This window comes from Nuphar pumila, chromosome 13 (assembly GCF_984573655.1).
Source record: "Nuphar pumila chromosome 13, dmNupPumi1.hap1.1, whole genome shotgun sequence".
NCBI classification, from domain to species: Eukaryota; Viridiplantae; Streptophyta; class Magnoliopsida; order Nymphaeales; family Nymphaeaceae; genus Nuphar; species Nuphar pumila.
In genome coordinates this window covers 19874252-19896300 of record NC_143261.1, presented here as the reverse complement: position 1 = coordinate 19896300, position 22049 = coordinate 19874252, and the positions used below count along the sequence as shown (strand labels likewise).

Here is a 22049-nt window from a genome sequence, read left to right as displayed (position 1 = left end):
ACTTGTTCAAAAGAATTTTCCATGACTGAAACTCCATATCTTCTAAGCATTATGTCCTTCATGAGAACGCCGATTAAGTTAAATGGAAGAAATGTTTTTCAATTTGAATATTACAAAACAAAAAGTCTGATGATTAATATACAACTTTACATAAATAATATCTTCTAGTCTTTCACCTTATGCTTGACACAGAATACTGAATAACTGTTCACAAACAGATTGAGATACAACAAAACTTTCTCCAGTCCAATAGTTCAGTATAAATAAAGATGTTTCTACGAATTTCTTCACCAAATTAATAGCCTAAAAAAAGAGGTACACACCAAATAAGAAGTTTATCAATACCTGGTCATGACTCTCAGCATATGAAACACATGCCTCAGTGTATCTTCTGTTTGTCAGGCACAAGACAATCTCCTTCATGGACCATAGTTCATCCTTTTTGTTCTTTAGATAATCAATCCACTTGTCAGGGATTGCCATGGCCAACCGATAATCAAAACCAGTTCCACCTTCAGAAATAGGTCGACCTAGTGTGGGCATACCAGAGACATCCTCAGCAATCACAATGGCATCAGGATTGAGATTATGGATAAGAGAATTGGCTAGCATAAGATATACAATGGCATCCACATCAGTAGCATCACTGAAATATTCATTATAGTTTCCTGAAAATACCATGTTAACGCCATGATGATGATACAACATGGACGTAACCCCATCAAAACGGAACCCATCAAATTGAAACTCCTCAAGCCACCATCTCAAGTTAGAAAGAAGAAAACGCAGAACTTCCCAGTTTGCATAGTTAAATAAACGACTATCCCATAGCTTATGGTAACCTCTTTCACCTGTATGAAAGTAGGATTCTTGTGTTCTCTGGCCCACATCATAACCATTAAGGCCATCTGTCACATTTGTACTTGCATGGCTGTGAACAATATCCATCAATACTTGCAAGCCTAAACCATGTGCTTTATCAATCAAATATTTAAGATCCTCGGGTGTTCCTGATCTACTGCTAACAGCAAAGAAGTTTGTAACATGATACCCAAAAGATGCGTAATAGGAATGTTCCATGATAGCCATCAACTGGACAGCATTGTAGTTATTTGACTTAATACGCGGCAGAACATTGTCCGCAAACTCTCTGTATGAGCTGATGTGTGGGTCTGAGCTACTCATTCCTACATGGGCTTCATATATGCGTGGTGCCAAAGGCTTTGCTGGTCGAGCATATTTGAACTGATACCTTTAGGCATATGAGAAACAAACACATTAAGTTAAAATAGTTAGCAAGCCACACAACGGACAACTAGACAAAATTTAACCTCTCCGAAGGGGGTGGATCCCAATATACTCCATCATATGCAGCTGCAAATCTAGTGGGATCTACTGTTGCATATTTTATCCAGGCTGGGATTCGATCAAGCCATGCTCCATTGGCACACTTAAAGCGGAACTTCACTTTTGAATTATGTGGAATTGCTGGATTACCATCTGAGTTTGGTATTTTGATAGTCCAAACACCAAATTCATTTATTTCCATTTGGTGGTGCGACCCATTCCAACCATTGAAGTCTCCAATGAGTTGTGCTTCCCTACACAGTAAAGAACAAAACTTTTCAAGGAAAGGATCAAATAGTAGCCACTTCTTTCAAAAAGTTCCATATCATAAAAGTTAACATTCTGACATCTGTATATGGTTAAAGAGAGTATAATCTTGTTTGCTTGTATTTATCTACTAAAGGGACAGAAATGGTCCATATATTTTTGTAGTCGTTCACTTGTAGAAAAGCTGAGTAGTAACCATAAGTTGTCTTGTAATAGAAAAAGATATTTACTTTTTTCTATGGTTCAATTCTTTGCTGTCTTATCGGCTCTAAGACAAATAGTGCAAGATAATTAAGGGAAATCAGTCCCAGCCAGGTCTACCTAGTCAATTCTGACAAATGGATGAAACTGACCCTCAGAGAGCCACTTCACAGTCTTCACTATCAATGATCAAAATTAAATATCAAGTAGATCCTAATCAAGATTAATAATTTCAAATCTCTCGAGATGGAAGCTGTTCACACACATTTAGATCTCATGGATGAATATAGAAAACATTAACACTTAACAGCTACAGTAAATGAAACAATGAATTCAGCAGGAACTTGAAATTATCACCTTTAACCAAAATAGTTAACTTACGAAGAGATTTCATGTCTCTAATTATAAAACTACAACCAGCCATAAAAGGCTTCGATATTTCACAATTTAGTGTTAAAACCACAAAAATTCAAAACATGTTCTTGATCATAACCATAAGAGGCATTATAATGATTTTTAGAAGTTTTTGAGAAATTCTACAGTTTTTGGACACAATGTCATCTACTAACATCAGCATCCAATGTCATCAATTCTGCAAAGGTGGAAACAGAAACTAACTCATAGCAAATAAATAAATTTGTTGGGATGATTATCCAAACAAATGGAAGTAGAACACAAGGATCACCCCCCTCAAATACCATAAACTAGCCAAGAGTGAAAAGAGTGCATTCCCATTACAAAGGAACTATAAAGACTCCTTTGGGAAAAGATAATGCGAAAAAAGGCAAAAGACAACAACAGAAGGTCAAAAGACAAAAATACCCCAACAAACATAAGACAATAAAGAACATGTGTGAAAAAAAAATCACAAAAGCCTTTACACAAACCATGCATATAAGTAGACATTTTAACAGCTTCAACATAAAGATGTTGCGTACTAACCATAAGAATTACTGAACTCGCCACTAATTTCTATAGCCTTAATTTAACAATTCTTGTATAAATAATTGCTTCATTATTTTGCATTTGTGATAATGGTATTATTGTTCCCATTGTTGTTGTCATTGTTGTCAAAAACCAACAAAGAACCAGTCATGGTGCCAATTTATAGGAAAAGATAACACAGAAAAAGTTGATTGCATTGTACTAATCAAGGATAAGCAGTCAAACACGGATGTTTGTCAGGTATCACTTTGGACAACAAAAAGTACAGGCATTATAGGTGTTAATCAATAATATTAAGATAGATGAAAAGACAATTAACTGAGCAATAACAAAAGGGATAAATATCATAAACAAAGAAACCAAGATTACTTAGCAAATATTATACAGAATAACTATGGGAGATTGTTTGAACTATTCCAGATTAGCATAAAAAGAGAAAACAAAATTATTGTAGCCTTGATGAGAAGTGGAAGTTGGAGATCATAGGAAACTTAGTGTCCATATATAACCCAGATGACAGTAAGAAGAGCAATGTTTCAATCTCACAAGGGCAAAAACATGTCCCATATCCATGATGGCACATATCATATTAACCTTGGATATTGTGGGTGTATCATAAAATATTTTTACATCATTTGAAAATAAGCAAAGCAGGAATGACGCATAGTAAGCAGCAATTGAAACAGAATTGTCTAAGGTGGAAATTGCAAGCCTGGTAAGTAACCCACTGTGCAGCAGGTGCCCACTCGCGGTAAACTATACAATCTTCTTCCATGTTGAATCCAAACTTTAAATACCCTACATCCAGAAAGAACAGAAATCCAGTTATGTTTCTTATCTTAGCACATTCATGACTGGCATTTCATTCTTACTGACACCTAACTTCCTAAAGATGAAAATTAGATATACAGATTCCAAAAACCAAAATGACCTTTGGCAAATTCGTCAAGACTTCCTTCGTACTTTTCTATCAGCTTCTTTTGTTCTAGATACCTTCTTGATCTGTATTTCAAATGATTTTTATATGGTCTCAAAGCTGGATCCATATCCAAGATACTGAGAATCTCAGAATCGTCTTCAACAACTGTAGCTATCAATCCATCATCTTTAGTACAAGTAGATCTTGCAAAATCATTCTCATCCTTTCAGTACACATAAAGAAAAAGAAATAGAAAACACAGAGGACATTAAGGCATCAGTCTAGAATCTAGATATTTATGCAGGAAAAATATCACGACTTGAAACATATCATCATTTTAATAGTTCGCAAGTCTTTTGCTGTCATTAAAGTCCATGTCCTTATAGAAAATGACAGTTACCTTTTTCCATGATGAATGCAAGCTCTGACAGAACTGGAAAGAATTGTAGCCGAAGAAATTCCTCAATATATCAGCTTTCCATACTGGACTGACTTTTAAAGCAGGTTTCTCTCCCCTGGATTTCTGTCAATGAAAAATCAAAAGCTTTAAAATGATCAGTATATAATCCCAATGAACTGCAACTTGTACTTAGGGTTTTGCGTGCTTATATATATATATATATATATATATATATATATATATATATATATATATATATATATATATATATATATATATATATATATATATATATATATATATATATATATGCGTGCGTGTGTGTGTGTGTGTGTGTGTGTGTGGTAGTTGGTCTCTCCTAACACCTTATAGTGTATACAAGGAATAGACAGTTTTAGTTTTCGATATTACAAATAGTTTTTGCTTAATCTAAATCGGGAGATGTGTGTATTTATCACTGAAAAATCACTGATATTTGTCATTAAGATTAGGAGTGACCAATCCCTCCCTCCCTCCCTCCCTCACACACACACACATTGCCTTCATTAAGCAAAATTAAAATTCCAATTCTGAGATTTACTTTATGTGTGTAACGTATCACATACTTGAGCCTCATTTTCACAATGTAAAGACCCTGCAACCAGGTCATTTCCCATACAATCCTTCTTTTTTTGCATCAATATGCCTCCATTCTGTACGCTTCAAAATTAATGGGATGATACCAATTGAAAAATAACCTAAAATAAGAAAATAGATGTATACAGTAAAGGATTTTCAGAACACAGGAGTCATGGTAGACCACCTGGTGCAGAGCTAGATGGCATCAGGTCGGGAAACTGGGGTTTTCTGCCATTAGTGATGATGCTACAAAAATCCCACAATCTATTCCAGACTCCAGTGGCTCTACTAACATGCTGATCCTTCAGTTAAATGAATAAAAAGTTTGAAAAAAAAGCAAGGAAATAGATGGCAAGAGGAGGATGAACTCAGGGAAGAGAATAATGCTTACCCATACACTCACTACATGTTTAAATATACATTACGACTCACGACATTAGAGATGAAGGAAAAGTGAACTTACATTCAGAAAAAATGTGGCCTGTGGAACAGCAGTAGAGCAGTACATTATTCTCTTTCCGATGTGAGAAGGGGGAGGGGTTCTTCAGAGGGAGTTGTCACCATCATCATCTCCGTCCTCCTCCTCTTATATGAGAGTCCCACTTGCTTCTTTCCGTGTTCGCGTTGGTATTCTTCAACCCTCTCGTGCTGTTTCTCACTTTGCTTTTTCATAACCTCTCTGTCAATCTCTCTACAAAGTACGTCACATCGGCAAGCTTTTATGATTCTTTCCTTGTGATTGCAGGTTGTGTCTTTTCCCCCAAAGACAAATTCGTTAGTTACTCATGATGATTTTATAATATAAATAACCTATAAAAAAAAGATAGATATGTCTGTGATGGAAACGTTCTCCTTTAAAATTAATGTCAGCTTGATGTCTAAATAGCTTTGCACATTCCAGCCAATGCAGGTTCACATTCCCGCCAATGCAAGTTCTGGCTTGTGTTACCATACATTGTCCTCTTCTCGTTTCTGCCTTGTATTACAAAACATTCTTAGGTTCGTTCCTAGCTCGTGAAGATAACTATAAATCAATCAACTAGTTTGATCATTGGTGGACATTATAGGAGGATTTATCGACCATCTCTTTTTACAGTCTTCTTTTCTTTTTCGTTTTCGTTAGGTAGTATGAAAAAAAACAATAACGCACAAACATTCGAACAAGTGAAATTAAGGCATTGTAAGTATCTTTTCATATCATCATGCTATTGTTGAAGAACGTATGTCATCGTGAGTGCCATTAAGGCATTGTTTTGTTATTGTAGGTGGATGTTGCCTTTTCAACGGTTGGAAAATTAAATATATTTATAGGACATTGGGACCTGTTGACAAGAATGTTTGGTTACAAAGGCGAGGAAGGGTCTCTACTCTATCCGGTATCGTTCATTCACTCAGTATATGCAATGCATTGTAAAACACGATTATAGTAACATAATACCGATTTGTGAGATATTGTTTTGTTTGTTAATATCGATTTGTAAGCTATTATGTTGAATTGTCGTATCGATTTGTAATATATTATGTGATATGTATATTGATTTGTAAGATATTATGTATTTTCTAGTGTCGATTTATAAGATATTTATAGTATGATTTTAAAACATGTGCATGCAAAATTTATATTATTGCGCGCTTGCGGTGCCGATTTACATATTCAAATCGCTGCTCATTTAGCGATTTCTATAGAAATCGCTTCACAACATCGTAGATATAATTAAATCGTTGTCACGTGAATCGCTATCGTCAACACACATCTATGATAAATCATTTCTTTTATTATCATGGTAATAACAATTCGATGCATAGTATAAGCAAATAACAAATAGTTGTTGCTTTTATACTGTGATTCATTCAATCGTTTCTTTGACTTGCTTAACTAATTTGTATCCGTTGTTATATGCATCTTGAATAAATCGTAGTAAACGTATGTGTTGGCTAACACAATTTGATATTTTGCGTATGACAGTGGTGAGTTTATCATCTGGTTGCAGTGAAGATAATGTATCTCAATCATTGAAAAGTTATGGAGAAGTGAACATTTATACTAATGACGCACCTGAAGAAGTAAACATGTACACTAATGATGTAAATCGATTTGTATTTATGAAGTTACCTCGATTTGTACTTTACGAAGTCTAAACATTGAGTCAATGTGTTTATTGTTTTTCTTTTTCGCCTTTTATGAATCAGTCATTGTGTAAATCACGATAGGACATATCTTTCACATAGACAAAGCTCATAAAGGCAAATCGCGATAAGATAAATTGTTTTCGCTTTATGTCTGTGGTTGTACAAATACCGCGATAGGTCAAACAGATTTGGTGGGATGGGATGTATTCGGTTGAGAGGATGGGTTTAGGTGGTGGAGTGATTGGATTGGGTTGGTTGTGAGACCCATTTAGCTCTCATCAAATCCAAACTCAATCTAAACTATTATATATAGAGAGTGACATATTTAGATATATATTTTAATTAAATTTAGTTGGGTCTCAAATGAACCTAAATTTTATTTATTTAAGTAGGATCTATTAGGAATTTAGATAGATCTAAAACTTATTATATTCTAGTGAAATTCACAGTACACTAAAAGATTCATTTAAATCATAAGTGAATCCAAATCTTGTTTTCTTAAGTAGGATCTATTTGGGTCTCAAATTAAATTCAGATCCAAACAAATTCACTTTACCTTCATGAGATCCATTTAGGTCTCAAATAGATTCAAAAGCCTTATTTACTTATCGGATTCCAATTGGATCTCCAAATGTTAATTTACATAATGAGATCTAATTGAGTCTTAAAGTAGATTCAATATCTTATTTTCTTAATAGGATCCAATCTATTTTCTAAATGGATCTAAAATACTTTTTACATTAGAGGAGATCTATTTGGGTCTTGAATGGATCCAAATCTCTTATAGGTCCGGTCCAAACCCTGATCCAAGTCTAAACTCTTTTCATATCCATTTGGGTCGACCCAAATACTCTGCAAAGATCTCATAATTTTTTCAATTAAACATTAAATAACTTGAATAAATGTTGAAATATTATCGATAATGAATTTGCTGATTAGTCAACCGATAAGTTTTCAGAAAAAAAACTTCTAATGAATTAACTATAATAATTCACAAAAATATCTTTTTAATTCATTTTAAAGTTTAAAAAAAAATGGACTTTATACAAATTTTCTCTCTTATGCGAACTTTCTTTTCAAATATCTAAACATGTGAATTTGTATTGTTTAGGTACTTTACTAAGTTTAAACATCATGTCGATTTGTTTATTATTTTTCTTTTGCGCCTTTTATGAATCAGTTATTATGTAAATCGTGATAGGACATATCGTTCACATAGACAAAGTTCGTAAAATCAAATTACGATAGGACAAATATTGTTATAGTATGAAACTTAAATCGATATGGTTGTAAGTCGATTTGTATTTATCAAGTTACCTTGATTTATACTTTACCAATAAACATCATGTCGATATGTTTTTCCTTTTTCCGCCTTTTAACAGTCATTATGTAAATCGCAATAGGACAACTCATTTTTGACTTGTACTTTAAAGTCATCAAGTAACATGCCAACTTGTGCTTTCAGATCCAGGTAGCATGTATTAATCCAAGCTAGTTGTGAGATACATATATTGAAATAAATATCGTAAGTCTAAACATCGTGTTGATTTGTTTATTGTTTTTTTTTCGCCTTTTATGAATCAATCATTATGTAAATCGCGATAGGACATATCGTTTGATCATGCATAATTTTTACGCATAAATTCATATATTTTTCATGCATGATCATGTCAATAATTGCTTAAAAAATGCTTGTTTGCGAAGGTTTTCAAGGTTTTTATCAAATTTTAAATTGAGCAATGTGAACCCTTTCTAAGCCTTTTTGAGAAATTAAGTAAGTTTTTGGGAAATACTTTTAAAAAATTGAGTTGTTTGAAATATTGGAAAAATATACAGGCTCTTTTTGAAAAAAAAAATCCAAAACCTAATTAAACTATTATAAAAAGGGAAGTTGAGAAGGAAGAGCCGTCTCTCTCTTGGGAATTCACGCCTCCCACTTTGAAGCTCTCTCTCTCTCTCTCTCTCTCTCTCTCTCTCTCTCTCTCTCTCTCTCTCTCTCTCTCTCTCTCTTCTTCTTCTTCTTTCTCCACCAGCCAACCCTTAGTCTCTTCTATTTTTCCAACACACAAAAAGGCAGCGTGTTGATTTCATGGGGAGAGACCATTTTTTTCGCGACCACTCCAGCCGGGCTACTCGGGAAGCGCTGGGACGTGCGAGAGAAGCGAGTTTAAGCCTCTGAAGAGCCCTCAGAAAAGCAAAAGTTCAAGAAAACATACATTACCTCAAGAAGGGACAAGAAGACTCGAAGCACTGAAGCCTTTTCTTTTCTTTTAGAATTTAGGAATTTAATTCAATTTTTGGGTTTGTAATAAAGTCTTCTAAGCCCTCTGCGTGGGGTATTCATTCGTTGTAATAGTTAATTAGATTTACTTTCTCTTACATTTTCATTTTGGCAATAAAGAGTAGTTGAGCTTATGTGTTTGAATACAAGTATCTCCTGTTCCCTGAGATCGACCCGAACTCCACCACTTGTGTGAGCCGGTTTTTATTATTTGGTGTTTGGCTTTCACTGGATTTTCATTAAAAATATTGTTTTAAAAAGGGTTTTCATAAAACTCACACCAAATTTTGGCGCCGTTGCCGGGGAACGGCGAAATACTAGTATTCACTTTATTGCCTTGTGTTTGTTCTCGTATTTATAGGTTGTTAGTTTAATTCAGTTCTTTAATTAGGATTGTTTAGTTTGCTTTTCGCATTTAGGCTTAGAACCACGTGTGTGCATACCGTAGAGACAAGCTTACTTTTCTGCATAGCTCACCCATTAGGATCCCCTTAGAAGTGACTGTGTACGATTGGTACCGTGCACATAGATTTCATTTTTGTAAATTCTCTACTGAGTGCAACTGCGTGGTGCTTGTTTATTTCTTGTTTTCAGTAATTTTTTTGTTACTCGCTTTGTGGTTTGTGTGGTTTGGCCGCTAGCGCATTAGTTAGGTAGAAAAACCCAAATTAGGACGGTTGCTGCACCGGTCTACCCTTTGGTACATGCACGGGCGACGTTCGCTTGAACCTGAGCTTGCCGAATTTGTTGAGGATCCCGAATCTTTCTTTAGGAGAGCCCATCTATCCAGCCCCATGGCTGAAGATCAGCAGTTGATCCGTCCTCTTAGGGAGTACTTCATGCACAACACATACACTCCTGCCTCCTGCATCACAAGACCTGATGTGGGAGCGAACCATTTTGAAATCAAGGCCAGTGTCATCCAGATGTTACCCTCCTTTTATGGCCTTAGCAACAAAGACCCATACCGTCATCTCGACGAATTTCTCGAGATCTGCTCTACAGTGCGGATCAACAATTTTGGAGATGACGCGTTAAGGTTGACGTTATTCCCCTTCTCCCTTAAGGATAAAGCCAAGCATTGGCTGAAGGCCCTCGATACAGTTCAAATTACCACTTGGGAACATATGCAAAGGGAGTTTTTAAAGAAATACTTCCCAATTGGTAAGACGAACTAGTATCGAAAAGCCATCACCAGCTTTTCACAGATCGAAGGGGAAATGTTTCATGAAACGTGAGAGAGGATGAAAGAGCTTCTCCGCAAGTGTCCCTACCACCAGGTGCCCCGCTGGCAACTGGTGCAATATTTTTATGATGGTCTCACTGAGAAGAACCGTCAAATGGTTGACGCTGCCTGTGGGGGCACTTTTATGCTCAAAAGTGAAGATGAAGCATGGTCCCTTTTTGAGACCTTGAGCGAGAACTCCATGCACCATGCTTCTGCTTCACGATCTGAGAGGGCCACACCTGTGCAAGATGGCGCGAAGAAGGCTGGTATATTCGAGATAGGGATGCACCTTGAGTTGCAAAACAAGGTCGACCAACTGTCCCAGAAATTGGATCAGTTGTTGTCGGGTCCCTCTCCAGTCCTACAGGTGTGTGCGTTGTGTGCTAGCCCTCCACACCATGTTGCTGATTGCCCCGTTGCGCCACAGTACCCTGATTTTGTCTAGGAGCAAGCTCAGATGGCGCAGAGGTTTGCTAGGCCCGCACCCAATCCATATTCCAGTACATATAACCTGGACTGGCGGAACCATCCCAATTTTTCATGGAGAAATCCACAAGCCCAACCTCCCAACCCTTCCTAAAGCCAACCCAGGCAAGGCGGTTATGCGCCTGGATTTCAGAGAACCAGCTACCTGTTAGCTCAGCCTACTTATAATCAGCCCCAGTCTCAGGAGGCTTCATCCGGCCAGTCCTTTGAGGACAAGATGCTGCAAGCCTTCTCGGATATCAAGGCAAATATGAGCTCCCATACACATTCTATTGCGAAGCTTGAGACGCAAATGGGACAACTCGCCGAGGCGCTTAGCAAGCGGAGTGAGGGGGCTTTACCTAGCCAATCGGTGGTGAACCCTAGGGGTAAGGAGCCGATGCATGGCCTGCATATGACAGATGCCCATCAAGAGCAGGCTCAAGCGGTAATCACCCTTAGGAATGGGAAGCAATACCAAGCGAGGGAGGCTGCAGAAGAAAGAGAGAGAACGAGTGAGAAGCAGCCTGTCCCTACCGTCCCACCTCAGGAAAGCGAGAGGGCTCTACCATCTGAGCCTTCAAAGTCCTATATTCCCAAAGCCCCCTTTCTTGAGGCGTTAGAGAGGCCGAAGTCATTAGGCAAACATGGAGTGAATATGCAGAAGATGCTTGAGATATTCAAGCACGTTCAGATAAACCTCCCCTTGCTTGATGTCATTCAGCAAGTCTCTGCGTATGCGAAGTTTCTAAAGGAGTTTTGTACGCAGAAAAGAAAGTTGAGGTCACAAGTGTCGAAGAAGATATACTTGACTGAGCAGGTGAGTGCGGTGTTGCAGCACCAAACCCCACCAAAGCTTAAGGACCCAGGGACTCCAATTATTTCGTGTGTCATAGGAGACATCACTGTTGATCGTGCATTGCTCGACCTTGGGGCGAGTGTCAATATCTTGCCGGGTTTCTTTTATGACAAATTTGGATTAAAGGAGATGAAGCCAACACCTATGACCATGCAACTTGCAGATAGATCAATTAAGGTCCCGCAAGGGATTCTGAAAGATGTTCTAGTCAAGGTAGAGGACTTCTACTTCCCTGTCGACTTCATCATTTTAGATATGGAGGGAGTCAATGATATGCGACAGACTCCCATCATTCTTGGATGCCCCTTTCTGGCCACTGCCAATGCGTGCATTAATTGCCGCACAGGCGCGATGGATGTCTCATTTGGCAACAGGAAGATGAGGCTGAACATTTTTCATGCGGCGATGGGACCTGTCGGCGATGAGGCTTCTTTCGAGGTCGACTTCATTCAGAACCTGGTAGAAGCAGAGCATACCTGGTTATTGAGTGATCCACCTCAGGAGGAGGTTGATGAATCACTCGAAGAAGATTGTCATGGGTCGATAGAGAGTCGGACAAGTGATCTGAGTTGGATCTGGCACTTTGAGCCGCTTCCTGAATTGGCAGAAAAGTCGGCCCCGACCATCCATAGAGAGTCCGCCTGAGCTTGAGTTGAAGCCCTTACTGGCCACACTCAAGTATGCCTTCCTAGGCAAGGACCAGACTCTCCCCGTCATTATTTCTGCAGACCTAACTGACACACAGGAGTGTCAGCTTTTATAAGTCTTGCACGAGCACAAAGAGGCGATTGGATGGTCAGTGGCAGATCTGAAGGGGATAGACCCCTCCTTTTGCATGCATCGGATTATCATGGATGAGGGGGCTAAACCCTCAAGAGAGGCGCAAAGGAGACTAAATTCCCATATGAAGGAGGCGGTAAAGAAGGAGGTAGTCAAATGGTTGGATGCTGGGATCATTTATCCCATCTTCGACAGTCAGTGGGTGAGCCCTACCCAGGTTATCCCCAAGAAGTCTGGGCTCACTATAGAGATGAATGAAAAAGGAGAAAGTGTCCCTATGAGGACTACCACGGGATGGCGAGTATGCATAGATTATAGAAAGTTGAACAATGCAACTAGGAAGGATCACTTCCCTCTGTCGTTCATCGACCAGATCTTGGAGAAACTCGCGGGTCAGCAGTATTTTTGTTTCCTGGATGGTTATTTAGGATACAACCAGGTGGTCGTTCATTCCGAGGACCAGGAGAAGACGACGTTCACCTGTCCATATGGCACTTTTGCTTATAGAAGAATGCCGTTTGGGCTCTGCAATGCCCCGACAACATTTCAGCGGTGCATGATGGCGATCTTCTCACATATGATGAATGATGTCCTTGAGATCTTCATAGACGATTTCTCGGTCTATAACTCTTCATTTGACAATTGTCTCCAAAAGTTATCTCGTGTGCTTCAGCGTTGTAGGGAGACAAATCTGGTTCTTAGTTGGGAAAAGAGTCATTTCATGGTGAGACAAGGGATTGTTCTTGGACATATTGTGTCTGAGAAAGGGATCGAGGTTGATAAGGCCAAAGTGGAGACCATTGCTAGATTAGCTCCACCAACCTCTGTGCGGCAAGTGCGATCATTTCTAGGGCACGCAGGTTTTCATAGAAGGTTCATTAAGGACTTTAGCCAGATTTCTCGACCGTTGTGCAACCTGCTAACAAAAGATCAGCCGTTTGTGTTTTATGATGCCTGTCTGAAGGCATTCTTGGCCCTGAAGGAGGCTCTGACTACTGCTCCTATTCTTCGATCTCCTGAGTGGTCAGTGTCATTTGAGATTATGTGTGACGCGTCAGATTACGCGATTGGAGCGATTCTCGGTCAGAAGATTGAGCGACGATCTCATGTGATTTATTATGCTAGTAGGACCCTCTCTGATGCGCAAATGCATTATACCACCACAGAGAAGGAATTACTAGCCATAGTTTTTACTCTTGAGAAGTTTTGCTCATATTTGTTAGGCTCCAAGGTCATCATTTACTCAGATCATGCAGCATTGCGATATTTAATGAGTAAAAAGGATGCCAAACCGCGTCTCATTCGATGGATCCTTCTGTTACAAGAATTTGATCTCGAGATTCGAGATAAGAGTGGATGTGAGAATCTTGTAGCAGATCATTTATCCAGACTGACAGTGGAGACATCCACTGATCAGGGGCAGATTGATGATTCATTTTCGGATGAGCAGCTCTTTCATGTCAAGCATCTGCCTTGGTTTGCGCATATAATCAACTTTTTGGTGACTGGAGAATACCCTACGCACTGGAACCACAATGAGAGAGATCGATTTTTCTCGCAGGTAAAGCACTATTTTTGGGAGGAACCAGACTTGTTTCGATTATGCCCAAATCAGATGATTCGGAGGTGTGTTTCTGAGGATGAATATGACTCCATTCTATCATTTTGTCATTCCTTGGCTTGTGGAGGCCATTTTTATAGTCGAAAGACCGCCGCGAAGGTCCTCTAGTCAGGATTTTGGTGGTCGACACTGCATAGAGATGCCCATGATTTTTGTAGGAGGTGCTTGCGCTGTCAGCAGACAGGACGCATCGCCAAGCGTGATATGATGCCCCTCCTTCCTATTTTGATTGTTGAGATTTTTGATGTGTGGGGCATTGATTTTATGGGTCCTTTCTCGCCTTCGTTCAGATTTATTTATATTCTAGTGGTGGTTGATTATGTCTCCAAATGGGTCGAGGCCGTGGCCACCCGAACCAATGATCATAAGGAGGTGCTTCGATTTATCAAGCACAACATTTTTAGTCAGTTCAGAGTCCCTAGAGCGATCATTAATGATGGTGGTACGCACTTTCGTAATGTACAAGTAGCTTCCTTACTTAGGAAATACTCGGTACATCATCGGATTGCCACACCGTACCACCCACAGACTAGTGGCCAAGTCGAGGTCTCCAATAGGGAGATCAAACAGATTCTTGAAAAAACAGTCCGGCCAGACCGCAAGGACTGGTATCAGCGCCTTGATGATGCCCTTTGGGCCTATAGGACTGCTTTCAAGACTCCGATTGGCATGTCCCCATACCGATTGGTTTTTGGGAAACCATGCCACCTTCCTGTTGAATTGGAGCATAGGGCATATTGGGCTATCAAGAAGTTCAATTTTGATATGGTCCAAGCTGGAGTTGAGAGGAAGTTGCAGTTGAGTGAGCTTGAGGAGTTGCGCAACGAAGCCTACGAGAGTGCCAAAATATACAAGGCTCGAACCAAGCATTTCCATGATCAACATATTGTGAGGAAGCAGTTCGAGCCTGGTCAAAAGGTGTGGCTTTATCATTCACGTCTCCATCTTTTTCTAGGGAAGCTGAAGTCCAGATGGGATGGACCATTCATAGTCCATAGAGTTTTTCCACATGGAGCGGTAGATCTTTTGGACCCTCGAACGGGCAACATTTTCAAAGTCAATGGGCAGCGGCTGAAGCCCTACATTTCCGATAGTGTGGTGAAGCAAGACATTGAGACTATTGACCTCATGGATGCATGAGGGCACGCACAAGTTTGTATGTTGTATTTTTAGTAGGATCTAATAAATGTTCATAGATTTTTTTTCTTTATTTTGTTTTGTTTTCTTGTATCTCATGAGTGTATTGTTAGATCAGGTATGCATTCTTGTGTAATCGTAGGACATGCAGTCATATGTCATATCAGGTGACTTATGCTCTTTTCTCCCAATTATCTTGTTCTCAAGTGCAGCCTCTTAGTTTCATACAAGCATGGGGGAGTGTCACTGAGGACAGTGTCATTCAAGCATGGGGGAGGGTGTAGTTTACACACCTAAACTTTTCATGTCTTTGTACTTGTATTTTTTATGTCAACTCATTAAAATTAGGCTTTTAGGGAATGAGTTTAAACTTATATGACTGCTTTGCAACATCTAACATTTTTAGAGAATTTTTAAGCCCCACGAAAAACTTTTCTAACACGAATCTAGAAAATCGTGGTTGTTTATGTGGATTTCAAAGAGATGATTATAGATGTATGTTAGAGTTTATTTTAAATCACAAGTATGGATATGCACAGTTTTATTTTATTTTTTTTGAAAAACTAAGCAAATGAACAATATTGCATTTATGAAAAAGTGCATATATTTAGTTGTTTGATATCTTCGTACTCCCTAGTAGCTGGGCTTAGACACAAGTTGAAGTGTTTGAGTTTCAGGTTGAAAAGGATAACGAAGGAAGTCAATTCTTTGTCTACGTTGATATCTGTGGCCTATTTTGTTCGAGCAAGTAGAGCCTGAGGGGTGTTTACACCTGATGCCCTAAAGCCATCTGGTTTGGGAGCCATTGACCCGAAAGCTCGTTACATGGACTTTATAGAGAGCCTAATAGATATTGACATTGCACATGACAGAGAAGTAGACTATACGTAAACTATAAAAAACTGAAGGTCTAGTGACTCGAGCAATTAAGTCTGAGGGATACTTTGTACCTGGTGCCCTAAGGTCGTCTGGCCTGGGAGTCACTGACCCAAAGCTCGTTACACGGGTCACAAAAACTGGAAATTTGATATAGTGCTCAATAAAGAAAAGAAAAAAAAAGTGTGAAAAATTGAAAATCAAGAAAAAGAAAAGAGCGAAAAAAAAAGAAAAGTTCACTGCTTAGAAGCAAATATTGAGAAAGCCTGTGCAGAACACATATGAGTGAGGATAAGTAAATAATAACATGTATGTACTTGAATTTCTGAGAATAATTATGCTATTTAGAAAAGTGAAAGAAAATGTTTTATTCTGTGGTGGCAGGTAGAAGACTCTAATCATGTTTTAATAATGCAATGGCATGAAATATTTGTGAAAACAAACTCCTTAACTGCCTAATGCTTTGTGTTTTAAAATTCTTATGCATACTTGACATAGATGTTTGTGGGTAGCATCACTGCAAACCCTCACGAGACCTTACTCGTCCACTGGGGTAACCCAGGGGTTGAAAAGGCTTGTTGCATGTGCTAAATGCAACCGTGATTCCTACAAAAGTGAGTTAGGTTTTTGTTTTGATTAGTATCATTTTTGTTTTTGCTTCAGTTTGCTCGAAGACTAGCAAACAATAAGCATGGGAGTATTTGATCATGCATAATTTTTACACATAAATTCATATATTTTTCATGCATGATCATGTCAATAATTGCTTAAAAAATGCTTGTTTGCGAAGGTTTTCAAAGTTTTTATCAAATTTTAAATTGAGCAATGTGAACCCTTTCTGAGCCTTTTTGAGAAATTAAGTAAGTTTTTGGGAAATACTTTTAAAAAATTGAGTTGTTTGAAATATTGGAAAAATATACAGGCTCTTTTTGAAAAAAAAATTCCAAAACCTAATTAAACTATTATAAAAAGGGAAGTTGAGAAGAAAGAGCCGTCTCTCTCTTGGGAATTCATGCCTCCCACTTTGAAGCTCTCTCTCTCTCTCTCTCTCTCTCTCTCTCTCTCTCTCTCTCTCTTCTTCTTCTTCTTTCTCCACCATCCAACCCGTAGTCTCTTCTATTTTTCCAGCACACAAAAAGGCAACGTGTTGATTTCATGGGGAGAGACCATTCTTTTCGCAACCACTCCAGCCGGACTACTCGGGAAGCGCTGGGACGTGCGAGAGAAGCGAGTTTAAGCCTCTGAAGAGCCCTCAGAAAAGCAAAAGTTCAAGAAAACATACATTACCTCAAGAAGGGACAAGAAGACTCGAAGCACTAAAGCCTTTTCTTTTCTTTTAGAATTTAGGAATTTAATTCAATTTTTGGGTTTGTAATAAAGTCTTCTAAGCCCTCTGCGTGGGGTATTCATTCGTTGTAATAGTTAATTAGATTTACTTTCTCTTACATTTTCATTTTGGCAATAAAGAGTAGTTGAGCTTATGTGTTTGAATACAAGTATCTCCTGTTCCCTGAGATCGACCCGGACTCCACCACTTGTGTGAGCCGGTTTTTATTATTTGGTGTTTGGCTTTCACTGGATTTTCATTAAAAATATTGTTTTAAAAAGGGTTTTCATAAAACTCACACCATCGTTCACATAGACAAAGCTCACAAATGCAAATCACGATAGGACAAAACGTTTTCACTTTATGTCCGTGGTTGTACAAATTGTGATATAACACTTCCTCTATAAAAAACAAATTGTGATCTCTATACATATATTATAGTTGAATCATTGCAAAAAAAAGTTGTTCGGTGAATAAACTGTATTAAAATTAAAAAACATTGTCTCATCTAGCCTTTATATATACAAATCATTGTACATATAATGTATTTGAATCGTTATACTATATAGTGTCCTATAGCGATTTACACAATGACGTCTATGTTGGAGACAATGGTTTACCTTTGCTACAAATAATAGTTTAACTTATTGACGTGTTTAGTAAAAGTGTTTTATCATGTAGCCTATCAGTGCGATTTACAACCACATCAATTTACATAGTGTCCTATGTTAATGAATGGAAAATAAAGATCTTTTCATTCTAGAAGTATATATTAGCATTCCTCATTTATAAAAGAAATGTTGTTTCACATCCCGCTCATTTTAAAAAATCGAGCGCAAAGTATATAATAAACAAATAAATTATATTATGTATAAATTTAAAAACGTCATTTTATTTGCAAATCGCTATAAAAAATAGAATATCAAGATAAAATCTTAATAATACAAATCGTTTCATGGCCAAACCGTTAGTCATGATGTATTGTAACTAAATACTTATATTGTTTGTAAATGAACATGGTTGTAAATCACGTCGATTTGTATTTATGAAGTTACGCGACAACAATATGTCTTTGTTTGTCTTTGTGAACGACATCGATATGTAATATAGCGATTTACTCATATCGATTTGCAATTATTATTAAAATATTATTTTAATATAAAACTTAAATCGGTATCAAGTTGTAAATCAATTTGTATTTATAAAGTTGCCTCAATTTGTACTTTACTCTCTAAACATCGTGTCGATTTGTTTATTGTTTTTCTTTTCCGCCTTTTATGAATCAGTCATTGTGTAAATCATGATAGACACATCGTTCACATAGACAAAATTGTAAAGGCAAATTGCGATAGGATAATCAAACGAATTTGGTGGGATGGGATGTATTCGATTGAATTGATGGGTTTAGGTGGGAGAGTGATTGGATTGGGTTGGTTATGAGACCCATTTAGCTCTCATCAAATCTCAAACCAATCTAAACTATTATATATATTGAGATACACATTTACATATATATATTTTAATTAAATTTATTTGGGTCTCAAATGAACCCAAATTTTATTTATTTAAGTAAGATCCATTTAGAATTTAGATAGATCCAAAACTTATTATATTTTGGTAAAATTCACAGTACACTAAAAAGATTCATTTAGATCATAAGTGAATCCAAATCTTGTTTTCTTAAGTAGGATCCATTTGGGTCTCGAATTGAATTCCGATCCAATCAAATTCATTTTACCTTCATGAGATCTATTTAGGTCTCAAATAGATCCAATATTGGAATCCAATTGGATCTCCAAATGGGTCCAAATGTTAATTTACATAATGAGATCTAATTGCGTCTTTAAGTAGATTAGATATCTTATTTTCTTACTAGGATCCAATTTGGTCTCTAAATGGATCTAAAATACTTTTTACATTCGAGGTGATCTATTTGGGTCTTAAATAGATCCAAATCTCTTATAGGTCTAGTCCAAACCCTGATCTGAGTCTAAACTTTTTCCATATCCATGATAGTCATGTATTGTATCTAAGATAAACCATTAGTCATGATGTATTGTAACTAAATACTCATATTTTTTGTAAATAAATTTGGTTATAAATCACGTTGATTTGTAATTATGAAGTTGTCGCGACAACGATATGTCTTTGTTTGTCTTTGTGAATGAAATCAATTTGTATTCATGAAGTTACCTCGATTTGTATCGTTGAAGTTACCTTGATTTATACTTTACTAAGTCTAAATATCATGTCGATTTGTTTATTGTTTATCTTTTTCACCTTTTATGAATCAGTCATTGTGTAAATCGTGATAGGACACATTGTTCACATAGACAAAGCCCGTAAACACAAATCTTGATAGGACAAATTATTTTTGCTTTATATTTGTGGCTGTACAAATCATGATAGAACACTTCTTCTATAAAAAATAAATTGTGATCTCTTATAGAAAGAAATATATAATTATAGAATGCTACATTACAACAAAGAATTATAATTGGTTGCAAGCCAATCAGTATCAAGCAAATCGTGATAGCATGTAGCTTTCATACATACAAATCATTTCAGCCTTTTATCAATCATTGTGTAAATCGTGGTAGGAAGATAGCTCATAAAAGCAAATCATAATTTTCACAGTACACAACGCTAAACGCTTCTTCGATATTTATTTATGAAGGCCGAACATTACAACGATTTGTTCAGTGGTACTTGTGTGTTACACTTATTAAAAAAAAATTATACAATTATAGAGTGTCACGTTATAAAAAAGAATTATAGAATTACAATAAAGAATTATAGAATTACATAAAATAATTATCGAGATACAAAAAATCACATAATATTTATTCAGTGACACTTGACGACTCAGATGGACTATGACATACAAATCATGAAGAAGAAACACCCAAAAGATAGATGCAGTCGATGGTGACAACGATGCTCCCATTGTGTAGACGACGACAAAGGTTGCTTCGCCAACAGCAGACGACGACAAAGGTTGCTTCGACAGCAGCAGACGACGACAAAGGGTGCTCTGGCGATAGTAGACTATGGCAAAGAGTGTGTTGTCAAAGGGAGCTCTTGTTACAACAGATGGTGCGTCGTTTACTGCTTAGGGTAAAAACAGAACGTTTTGACTTTGAAGAGTTAAGATCATCCTCTATTTTCTGAATGAAGGACATTTTTGTCCTTTTCTTGAACCTTCGTTTCATGGCTAGAATGGCAAGAAAGAGTACTTAAGTCTTTGCAACCACACCGAACTCCGATGCTAAGTGATGCCGACACACACGAGGATACGAGCCTCAAGTGCTTATATACGTGGCGCTCATTTGGACCCCGAACACACACCTGCGGCTTAGGGGGGCACATATAACCTGCACATGTAACCTGGATGGACTCCACCAAATGGACGACAGAGAATCACTCAAAACAGGATGATTTTGGTAGGTAGGTGTTGGTTACCCTTCATTTTGATGATTAAGGGCATGTCGGTGCCTTGTGCAGTTTTTCTGTCTAAGGTTCTTTGGACCCCATTGGGCTCACCAGGTCAAAAGCCCGGTTCAGGCCAACTCATTGGGAAATCCTGGCCTATGGCCTGCCTGTGAGGCCCATGTTTTTTAGATAAATATATATATATATATATATATATATATATATATATATATATATATATATATATATATGTATGTTGAGTAATGGGTCCGTGCTAAACTCATTTGGTGTTAAATCACATGCTAAACAGGTATTTCAGCTTTTTGATACTTTTTATGCCATTTTGGCCCTATAAATGTGTTGGACAGTAACTGGATCACGTGTTTTAATGAAAAAAAATGATGTTTGGAGCCTTAAAAATTTACAAAGAATTTATATCATAGATTGTTTGAACTTTATAAAAAACCCACCCGTGGATTAAAATCAAACTCTTCAGGAGCTGATCCCTATAAAATCAATTACATACATCACATACAGTCAGAATTTAAAAATAAAACAAAAAAACCCATTTAACACGCTGTTTAGTACCAAATGGGTTTAGCAGGGAGCCATTATTCTATATATATTTTATTTTTATATATACATACAGATTCTCTTTCTCATTCCTTTATATATAGAAGGGCGTAACATAGGACGCCTTCACGTCGGATATGTGCATGCTGTGTAAAAAAAAGGCCTTTACTGGTATTTGCAACTGCCACTATGTGAGCCCTTTAGCGGCTGTCCCAAAACACAAGGGTGTTTTTACAAAAAAAGAAAAATGTAATCACTTTCTTCACCCAAGTAACATCAAACAAAAACTTGTTTGATGTTACTTCTGTCCATATATATATATATATATATATATATATATATATATATATATATATTTGGGGAGTGTAGGCATGACAGGCTGGCCCGTGTCAGCACCCAGCCCAGCCCATGTCGGCTCGCTTTGGGCCAGGTTAGAGGCCTGTTTTGGGCCGAATTTAAGGGCCCAAGCCTGGCCCATGGTGGGCTAGGCCACAAACTGATCAGTCCATTGCCCACCTTTGGACCCAATCCTCTCTCTTAATTTCATTACTTGGCAGGAATATCTTACGGTGACTTCACACTTGAGTTTGGTTTAAGTATAGCATATACAATGTTCGGGGCCAAATACATTATAATTTACGTG

The 22049-nt window shown here is 37.5% G+C and overlaps 1 protein-coding gene across 1 annotated transcript in view; it reads right to left on the bottom strand.

The window, feature by feature from the left end:
- The window catches only part of LOC149818009 (1,4-alpha-glucan-branching enzyme 1, chloroplastic/amyloplastic-like), a 29446-nt gene extending 24241 nt beyond the window's left edge, over positions 1–5205 (bottom strand). Inside the window, exons 1-6 of the mRNA XM_089986134.1 lie at positions 5161–5205; positions 4080–4202; positions 3692–3902; positions 3489–3558; positions 1332–1601; positions 346–1252 (exon numbers count right to left, since the gene is read on the bottom strand). Coding sequence (XP_089842260.1) covers positions 346–1252; positions 1332–1601; positions 3489–3558; positions 3692–3902; positions 4080–4202; positions 5161–5205 — 1626 coding nt within the window. The remainder of the gene's footprint in view (positions 1–345; positions 1253–1331; positions 1602–3488; positions 3559–3691; positions 3903–4079; positions 4203–5160) is intronic.
- Between the last annotated feature and the right edge of the window lie 16844 nt (positions 5206–22049).